The sequence below is a fragment of the Oncorhynchus keta genome, chromosome 1, assembly GCF_023373465.1.
Source record: "Oncorhynchus keta strain PuntledgeMale-10-30-2019 chromosome 1, Oket_V2, whole genome shotgun sequence".
NCBI classification, from domain to species: domain Eukaryota; kingdom Metazoa; phylum Chordata; class Actinopteri; order Salmoniformes; family Salmonidae; genus Oncorhynchus; species Oncorhynchus keta.
The window spans coordinates 56,873,436-56,884,048 of record NC_068421.1 but is presented as its reverse complement, the minus strand read 5'-3'; the positions used below and the strand labels follow the sequence as shown (position 1 = coordinate 56,884,048).

The 10,613-nt window shown below is 41.7% G+C and overlaps 1 protein-coding gene across 1 annotated transcript; it reads left to right on the top strand.

The window, feature by feature from the left end:
* The first annotated feature begins 1,116 nt into the window (after positions 1 to 1,116).
* LOC118388811 (Krueppel-like factor 2) lies at positions 1,117 to 3,720 on the top strand. Its single transcript, XM_035778295.2, has 3 exons — positions 1,117 to 1,499; positions 1,717 to 2,641; positions 2,772 to 3,720. The coding sequence occupies exons 1-3, from the start codon at positions 1,422 to 1,424 to the stop codon at positions 2,945 to 2,947; spliced, it is 1,179 nt and encodes a 392-aa protein (XP_035634188.1). The 5' UTR covers positions 1,117 to 1,421; the 3' UTR covers positions 2,948 to 3,720.
* Positions 3,721 to 10,613: the final 6,893 nt, after the last annotated feature.

The window sequence follows — 10,613 nt, the reverse complement described above, 5'->3', positions numbered from 1 at the left end:
AATTGACAAGCAGTGAGGACTAGGACATTTGGATAACAAAATGAATGTCCACATCCTACTCAGTGCATGCCATTTGAGGATGATATTTGCAGTTTGCCTTATCCTTAACTGAAGGCTGTTTGTGAAACTGGCGCAAGTGACCCGATACCAGCGTGAATACCTCGCTGGACAAAGCAGGCACAGCAGCCGCTCATTCAGCCTCATTATTTGCACCTGAATGGGGCTTCCTAGAGGCTAAACGCTTTTTTTGGCGCGTGTTTACGGGAGAGTTTGAAAGAGTGAAAATATTCAGATGTAGGCATACTTGGCGCCTGGTGGCTGCAGCGTTGTTTAAAGCCTGCTGCGCTGGGTGACTGCGTTTCTCACAAGCTGATGATACGCAAATGAGCTGAGGAGGAGAGAGATGAGTTGGTCAGGTGATGGGAGAGCCAACTGATCTGCCAAATGAAAGGTGTATGAAGGTCTATGATAAAAGGAATATGTGGTTATCTTTATATATATATATATATATATATATATATATATATATATGTGTGTGTATTTTGAGATGTTATACACGAAGTGTAATCATATAACAACTTTTCCATATACCAACTCTCCATATAGCCTATCCTGTAATCACACTCCATTGGTCTACAATTGAGAGGACAACGCACTGTTTCCAACGTCTCCATAACCTATCCTGCAGTATATCTCTTTCAACACGGAGTGCGTTATGCTCTATGCTGCTCGGAGAACTACCCTGCATGCGCCTTGGACATGTCTTTCATATGTGTTTGGAGATAAAAAACGTGTGTTTTGGTTTTTGTGTATGAGGATTTTATCGGATTGACGGAGAAGGTATGTAATGCATTGGGATGTACTAATATTAGCCTATATTGAAATACAACGCGTAATATTTGCGTAATATTTCATCCAAAATGCGTAACTTCGACTCTCGTACCGTGCGTGCATCTTTCGGTATCGTTACCCTATTCGTAAGGTGTTAATTGCTTACTCTTCTTTTTTCAAGGGGGCGGACTTTGCCAGGCGCAGCATTACGGTTATACTTGTTAAACTCGTTTCTGTGCAGGAGGGGCTTGTATAGAGGTGTCTTTAAAGCTCGCACGAGCGCAAGAGGAAAAGCAAAGAGACTACAAGCGCTCACTGGGCTCACTGGCTTTATATAGGGCTAAATTTAGGGACGTGTAGTGCGTGTTTCCGCCGCTTCGTACAATTGGTCCAGCTTTTCAGCTACAATATTTATAAGGTATAGGAACTCCTACCAATCAAACTTTCACATGACTCTGAAACAGTACTCGAAGTGAGAAGTAGTGGTTTATACTACTACAAATAGTTTATCGTGTGGACTCCAGTCGACATCGCGTTTGCTAATATTCTTAGACAGAAATAACGTTTTTTATTCAAGAAAATTACAACGTATGGAAATGGCCTTAACCGGGACCATTTTACCATCCATCGCTACATTTGCGAACCAAAAGGAAAAATGCTGGGAAAATGTAAGTATATTGGATGATCAATTTAGAGATGCTTGTTGGTTATTTTACATATTGTTGGACAATTTATGTAACAATAAAGAAATAGCATTTCAGTCCAGATGTAGAATCAACACATATTTGTTGGTGAAGTTTAGCAATTAAACAGTTAGCCGAAATATATAGAGAGTTTTATTTTGTTATATTATAATTTCACTAATGGTATCCTTTATTATTTCAGAGGTGGAAGGGAGAGATGGACAGGCCTGTGCATTCCAGCTGTGCTGTGGTGGAGAGCATGGACAACTGCATGGGCAGAAAAGACGAAGAAGAGCTCGATAAATTCCTGGATCTGGAGTTTATTCTCTCGAACTCCACGGGCACAGACAGCAACACTCCATCCTCCGGGACGGAGTACAGGCTAGGAGAGCAGAACAGCATGTATCACTCCGGGATGCAGTCTACCTACCCGCTGCCCGAGATGAGCAGCCCACCTCCACCTTACAACAGTCTGATGGCTGAGCTCCTGCGCACTGAGCTTGACAGCAGCTTCTGCCACCAGCTTTCCGGCAACAGCATCCATGGGAGATTTCTAGTCAGTTCCTCTGCCTTCCCAAATCAGGACTTTGTAGACAACATCAAGGTCGAGCCGTCCATGGACAGTTACGGACCGCTTATGGGCATGGTGCCACAGAGCTGCCCAAAGATCAAGCAGGAGGGGAACGTTTCGTGCATGATGTCCTTCGAGCAGCCGAGACTAGCCAACTCTCCACAGGCTGCGGGGAACATGACACCGCCTCTCAGCCCAGACGACCTGATGAGCTCCGAGTGTCAGCCCCAGATGTGCCACTCCATGACTTTCCCCCAGAGCTACCGCTCCGCAGCGGGATACCCTCACTCTCACCCGTCCCAACAGATGCAGCTCCCGTACCAGAGCGCACACCAGTTCGGGATGTATGAAGACGGAATGGGTATGCAGCCCACCAACCAGAGAGTGCTACTCACTCCACCGTCCTCCCCGCTGGAGATGATGGACTCAAAGCCAAAGAGGGGTCGGCGCTCCTGGCCAAGGAAGCGCACAGCGTCTCACACATGCACTTTCGCTGGATGCGGGAAAACCTACACCAAGAGCTCGCACTTGAAAGCGCACCACAGAACGCACACCGGTAAGGAATATTCCTCATTTTCTCTTTATGCTTATTGCAAACTTGAACTACTTGGCTCTCTCTATGTGTTGCAAAGAACTGCGTTGTATGTCAGTATACTTATGGTCTTTTCCATTGTGTAATTCAACAGGTGAAAAACCATACCATTGCAGTTGGGAGGGTTGTGGCTGGAAGTTCGCCCGCTCCGACGAGCTGACACGCCATTTCCGTAAGCACACTGGCCACAGGCCGTTCCAGTGCCACCTGTGTGAGCGCGCCTTCTCCAGGTCCGACCACCTCGCGCTGCACATGAAGCGACACATGTGATAAACCACATACGATTGAGGACTATGCCAAATTAACCAAGAACAACATCAAGAAAGATGTCTCCAAAATATGTATTTCGTATTTTAGTTTATTTAAATTTGGAGGGGGGGGGTAATAGGAAAACAGCATGAGAACATAAAACGTGGTCCGACTTGACCAATTAACGAATTCTATATACAAATACTATTTTTGAAATATGTAGCTGGTACTACTTTGTTATTTTTTATCGAATAATATTTCTATAAAAGGCTTTAAACATGCATTACACGATGTTTGCATTTGTGAATTCAAGTCAACATATGAGGCAGGCCCTATACACCTCTGACGCAACTGGAATCTGACAATTACATTGTTTAATATGATGTGTTTTGATAGTCACGATAGTGCCTTCGATTATCTATATGCATCCTACGAGTGCCATATTTTCTCATGGCAAAAATAAAACAACGTTTGTGTGAGTGTTATAACTGTAAACAGAACATGAAATAAGCTTTAAGACAATGTTTTGATCTAAAACTGCCTTCCAGTCTTCAGAGGCTAGAATTGAATGTTCTGTGTGTGCATTTATCTGTTGAATAACATTTGATGTCAGGGTCTTTAAAACTATGGAAATAGTTGTCCATCTCAACATGACAAAGGGCTAAACGGTCTTGTGACTTAAAACTGTTCTGTTTGGTTTTTCTGAGTAAATGTATTAATGCCATGTAAATACATTTTTATATAATGTAAATAGTTTATTCTAATGTACATATTAAACTAATTGAACAACATTATTCTTGACTTTGAGTGAAATACTTGTGGCTTTCTGTCTATTATCCTGACAAAGGAAAACGGAACAGCCCTGACATCTGTGTATCATCACACCAGACTGTAACATCACACCAGTCAACCATACTTCCTGTATCTTTACATCAACCATAAGCTATAGTTGTCCCTGTGTGAATGGCTTGCCAGCTATCCTATAGGCCAGTTCAGGCCTGAGCAGTTTACAATATAAATGTGAGTGCAATGTTTTCCATCTGTCACAGGGCCACTGCCAGAGTCTTGTGGCTCATACAGCCTATAAATACAAACATTACATTTACATAATTACAGAGACTTAATATAGATGTCCCCTCTCTGGGTCTGGGCACAGGGGCACACCGCACTGAAAGAGAAAGGAACCCTAGTCCCTGCCTCAATGAGAAGAACCAATGGGACGGGGTGGAAAGTTCAGTGGGGCTTAGAAGAGAGTGACACGAAGGTTATGCATCTGTTAGCCTGGATTTGAGTCTCACAATGAATGTACTTGTTCCTTAAATATTCAATAGAATCAAACCTTTCACTTCAAGTAGCCTCTGAGTTAGGCTCCGTTGTCTTATATCAATGTTGATAAAGCATGAAACAGTAATGAGCAGCTATCCCTTAAACATGGTTGCACATTCTTCAAAGTGCATTTTTAAGTTGGTATGCTATCCAAAAAACAAAGCACCCCCACTCTGGAAGGAGCAAGGAGTTAAAATCACATGAAGTGGCCCAGAGTACAACAACATTTTAAACACACAGCCTGTGTATTTGGGTCACATGACAACATTCCTGCACAATAAGTCAGGTGTAGTTAGGTGCCTTCAGAATAAATGCTTCTTTACTGTGTTATGGGCCTAATTATGTACTTTGGCTATGTATAAAAACAGGCAGAGCGAGAGAAAGAGAGAGAGAGAGAGAGAGAGAGAGAGAGAGAGAGAGAGAGAGAGAGAAGAGAAATGGGCAACCTTTGTGAACTGACAAGCTCACAACAATGTCTCTACATTGGCTCGATGGGGAAGCATAAGAGACAACTTTTTCTTCAAGTGTTACAACTTTTTGGGACCGAATCATCTTCTGGGTGCCCGTGCCAGTTTAGAGAAAAGAGGAAGTAGGAGTGCCACTATGATTAGCCAATTTACTCAAGTGAAAAATCAAACATTCTCATTTCACTTTTTGCTCAGTGTAATAATAACATCTAGAAGCGAGTGTGGGAAGATTGAAGTGTGAGTTAGGAGACAGAGGTCATGTATCCATATGGTTAATGCATTCGGTCATCCATGCAAGCTGTCTATCTATAAACAAACAAGAAAAGAGTGTGTATTCCACAGGCTTTCATTGCTATCTGGTTTCCCCTTTAGATGGCTCAAATTACAGGCTTACAAAAAGGAATTTCCTTCATTACAATATGTTTACATCTATTCCACATCACATATACAGCACATCATTGTCATTCAGAATTATCTCTGAATCTGATCTAACGGATGGTGTTTTCGAAAGTGCATGCCTTGCTTTTGAAACTCCTTTTGCCACAATAACACTCAAGTTACTCTGCTCCAGATTCAGCCGAAAATGTATCTGTATCTCTTAGTACGAAACCATTCATAACACACAGTGTTCACTGGCTCTTTGCCACGGCACACCTGAAACTCATGCTCAAGATCAAAATCAAAGAACATTTACAGAGCCAAGAGGCACGAATGCTGTTATGCCTACTTTGTTGTTGAATTTAGGGTTGGTGTATCAGAGCTGTTCCTCTAGTGATAAGTACTGTTCTAAAAGGTCAAAGTAGGTGATTGTCATAGTTTTAGGACTATCTCCTAATGTTATACCATCCTTATGTGCAGATGTACAGGTAACTGCCAAAATAAAGGAAACACCAACATAAAGAATCCTGGGACACCACGAGCCAGAACAGCTTCAATGCACCTTGGCATAGATTCTACAAATATCTGGAACTCTATTAGAGGGATGGGATGCCATTCTTCCATAAGAAATTCCATCATTGGTGGTGGAAAAACTCTGTCTCAGGCACCGCTTCAGAATATCCCATAAGTGTTCAATTGGGTTGAGAACTGGTGACTGAGACGGCCATGGCATATGGTTTACATCATTTTCATTCTCATCAAACCATTCAATGACCACTTGTGCCCTGTGGATGGGGGGCATAGCCATGGTGGCCAAAATAATGGCCTGCCCAGCATTGTTATACACAACCCTAAGCATGATGGGATGTTAATTGCTTAATTATATCAGGAACCACACCTGTGTGGAAGCACCTGCTTTCAATATACTGGAAACAAGTGTTTCCATTATTTTGGCAGTTACCTGTATGTAGGCCTATTTAAAGTTGTTTTATATTAGGTATACTTTAGTCTGAAGTGAGCACTTTCAGAATTTCTGCCAGGTCAGAGAAACTATCCATAAACATGGTTGGCTGCATTTAGCTGCAGTTTATCATGCATATATGCTGCTTTACACAGAGTATATTCACAAGCAACAGCATAATTGTATACAATTCTACAGGGGATGGTTCCATTAAAAAAGGTCAACAAAGTAGTAAGTCCATAGAGAGGACATGGAATACCTAGGATAGGGTAAGTAAGGGTAAGTAATCCTTCTCACCCCCCCCCCAACAAGATTTAGATGCAAGTGGCTGTTCCACTGGTTGTCATAAGGTGTATGCACCAATTTGTAAGTCGCTCTGGATAAGAGCGTCTGCTAAATGACTTAAATGTAAATGTAAATGTAAATGAGAAGGCAGCTTTCTAAAGCTCTACAGCACAAGCTATAGACATATGTTTGAGTTTTATATTAAAGCTCGGAAAGGGGGAAAGAGCATTGAGTGCTGAAAATTAAGGGTGAGTGAGTGAGTCAAATATGTTATTTGTCACATGCTTCTTAAAACAACAAGGGGTAGATTAACAGTGAAATACTTACGGGCCCTTGAGTGAGTGAGTGAGTGAGTGTGTAGAGATCACTATCACAGCTGGCCTCCAATGGGCAACCAAGCACACACACATTTCAGTTTCCACTAATGACGATCGACAGTATATTCACCAAGACTCCGAGGAACACGATAGTCCTGGCCTCCATAGTCAATGTGAAGACCCGACATCTCATATTGACATCCTGTCTGAGTCAAATGTACAACATCAATCATACCAGGAAAGAGTTTATCTCAGTGGATTCCTAGACTTCACGGCAGCCAAGGGCCATTTACCACGTGGGGAAAAGTGGGAATGTCATGGGATGAGTACACCACCTACTGGAGCTGTTTGGAAGCTCCTCGGTGGAAGACACTCATCCGGTCTATGGAGGAACAACATGGATTAACTTTGGCACTGGCTAAAGACAGGCCTTTGTAGAGTGATACTACATGTAGAGTGAAGGATCATTATGAGCTTGAGGTCGGAAATACACAATTCCGTTTGCAAGGCACTTGATGTATACAGTATGTTTATATATTCGTTGATATATGTTAATGTCTCGGTTCATTTGATAGAAATGTATAAATTAAGGACACATTACATAAAAACATACATAGCAACATCAGCTTAGTTAAATGGTAATCATCTCCCCTCGCCAGCTGCATGTAGGTCTAGTATTGCTTCAGTGCATAGACCAAAAGATAGATTTCTCAAAGATAAGCGTCAGACTATGAATTACATGGAGTGAGAGAGTACTCAGAGGGTCAATCTGGACTGTTTTAGCCAGCATTCCTCCCCTGACAGTCAGTCCTATTGAGTTTGTTTTTTTCCACAATATCCCTGGGGCAGCCCTGCTCTGGAGCAGCAAGCCCCACTCTCCCTCACAACAGCTGATTAAATAGACTGGGCTAAGGGGACTGGAACTGCTGCTCCTGCTCCTGAGGACCAGGGCTAATTATGTATTAACTATAGCAGATTGGTTACAGGAGGGGTGGTTCTCTTAATTGTTTTCCTAGCCATTCCGAGTTCTTGGAGCTGAGGCCGAGAAACACTATGGCCACCAGCTAGCTAGCTGTCAGAGAGTTGTGTGTGTGTGTGTGTGTGTGTGTGTGTGTGTGTGTGTGTGTGTGTGTGTGTGTGTGCACATGTGGAGTGTAAACATTCTCCAACATCATGAGGCATTAAACTAGCACCCCAAGCCCCTCCACAGCTGGGAAGGAATATCCTATTATTTCCCTGAAATCTCTTTAAAAAGGGGGTGTGGTGCCACTATTTGCCTGGTGAAAACACTTGTGTTGAAATATGCTGCTAGTGACAACATGACTACATGTGCAACCTTTCTGCTCATAAAATGTCAAGTGCTTGCAAAGAAAACATGTCAGTTCAGTCAATCTCTTGGTAAAAGTAAATGTCAACACTAGTAAATACCCGAAAAAGAATGCACAAATATGGATACAAACACTGAAGGGACAATTTGTGAGGCATTCAATAAGTCTCCATGACCCATTTTCCTCCTTAAAAGCAATGGCCATTTCATTTCCACACTACCATTAACATAAGGTAAATAAAAACGTACCTAGGAATTTCCTGTTATTTCATACGGACACAGTTAACATTCCGAACACAGGACTTGCTTAGGTTTCAAGTAATATGTCCAAAAATGTAGTCTGTCGACGGAGAATTATTTTCACACTTGCAGCTGTATCCTTGAAATATAGACGACTGTAATTCACTGCACATTTTACTGCCTGGTGTTGCTTTTTGGCAGGTCTGGCGTTTGGGGGACCATCAATGAGCATCTTGTCTGGAGCTTCAGATGTAGTATTTAGTAGTTTGAGGGAGTCTTAATTCAAAAGGTCAGGAAGTATGAACCAACACACCTGGGGGGGTAAATAAAGTCTATGAACCTTTCGTTTGTTTATGTAGATTTACTGTACATACTGGTACTAGATCATAGCAGACTGCGGTTGACATGAAACAGCAACCATTGGAGTCATATTTAAGGCTGCTATTATTATTTATTATGGATCCCCATTAGCTGTTGCCAAGGCAGCAGCTACTCTTCCTGGGGTCCAGCAAAATTAAGGCAGTTTATACCATTTTAAAAACGTTACAATACATCCACAGATTTCACAACACACTGTGTGCCCCTACTCTACTACTACCACAGATCTACAGTACAAAATCCATGTGTACGTCTATATATAGTGCGTATGTATCATCAAATCAAATCAACGTTTATTTGTCACGTGTGCCTACAGGTGTAGGTAGACCTTACAGTGAAATGCTTACTTACAGGCTCTAACCAATAGTGCGGAGGAAAAAACATATGTGTGTGTGTGTGTGTGTGTGTGTAGGTAAGTAAAGAAATAAAACAACATCATGTATGTGTATTTATGTGTCTGTGACTATGTTTGTGTCCCCACTGTTCCATAAGGTGTATTTTTATCTGTTATTTAAATTAAACTTTACTCCTTGCATCAGTTACTTGATGTGAAATGAGTCCCATGTAGTCATGGCTCTATGTAGTACTGTGCACCTCCCATAGTCTGTTCTGGACTTGGGGACTGTGACGAGACCTCTGGTGGCATGTCTTGTGGGGTATTCATCAGTGTCCGAGCTGTGTGCCAGTAGTTCAAACAAACACCTCGGTCGATTCAACATGTCAATACCTCTCATAAATACAAGTAGTAATGAAGTCTATCTCTCCTCCACTTTGAGCCAGGAGAGATTGACATGCAAATTATTAATGTTAGCTCTCTGTGTACATCCAAGGGCCAAGCGTGCTGCCCTGTTCTGAGCCAATTGCAATTTTCCTAAGTCTATTTTTGTGGCACCTGACTAACTTATTCCTTGCCATCTACTCTGAAACTAACTGCAGATTTTTTGTTACGTGTTAAGGGTCATTTCAGTCACTGTAGTAGCTGGCATATATAGTGCTGAGTCATCCGCATACATTTACTCAAAGCCAGTGGTATGTCCTTAGTAAAGATTGAAAAAAGCAAGGGGCCTTGACAGCTGCCATGGGGAATTCCTGATTGTACCTGAATTATGTTGGAGAGGCCTCCATTAAAGAACACCCTCTGTGTTCTGTTAGACAGGTAACTCTTTATCCACAATTTAGCAGGGGGTGTAAAGCCATAACACACACATTTTTCCAGCAGCAGACTATGATCGATAATGTCAAAAACTGCACCGAAGTCTAACAAAACAGCCCCTAGAATATTTTTATGATCAATTTCTCTCAGCCAATCATCAGTCATTTGTGTATGTGCTGTGCTTGTTGAATGTCTTTGCCTATAAGCGTGCTGAAAGTTTGTTGTCAATTTGTTTACAGTAAAATAGTATTGTATCTGGTCAAACACCTTTTTTTCCAAAAGTTTACAAAAGGCTTGGTAACAGGCTGATTGGTCGGCTATTTGAGACAGTAAAGTTGTTTAAATTATTCTTAGGTAGCGGAATGACTTTTGCTTTCCTCCAAGCCTTGGGGCACACACTTTCTAGTACACTTAAATTGAATATTTTTTTAATATTTTAATTTCACCTTTATTTAACCAGGTAGGCAAGTTGAGAACAAGTTCTCATTTACAATTGCGACCTGGCCAAGATAAAGCAAAGCAGTTTGACACATACAACAACACAGAGTTACACATGGAGTAAAACAAACATACAGTCAATAATACAGTAGAAAAATAAGTCTATATACAATGTAAGCAAATGAGGTGAGATAAGGGAGGTAAAGGCAAAAAAAGGCCATGGTGGCGAAGTAAATACAATATAGCAAGTAAAACACTGGAATGGTAGATTTGCAGTGGAAGAATGTGCAAAGTAGAGATATAAATAATGGGGTGCAAAGGAGCAAAGTAAATAAATAAATACAGTAGGGGGAGAGGTAGGTGTTTGGGCTAAGTTATAGATGGGCTATATACAGGTGCTGTAACCTGTGAGCTGCT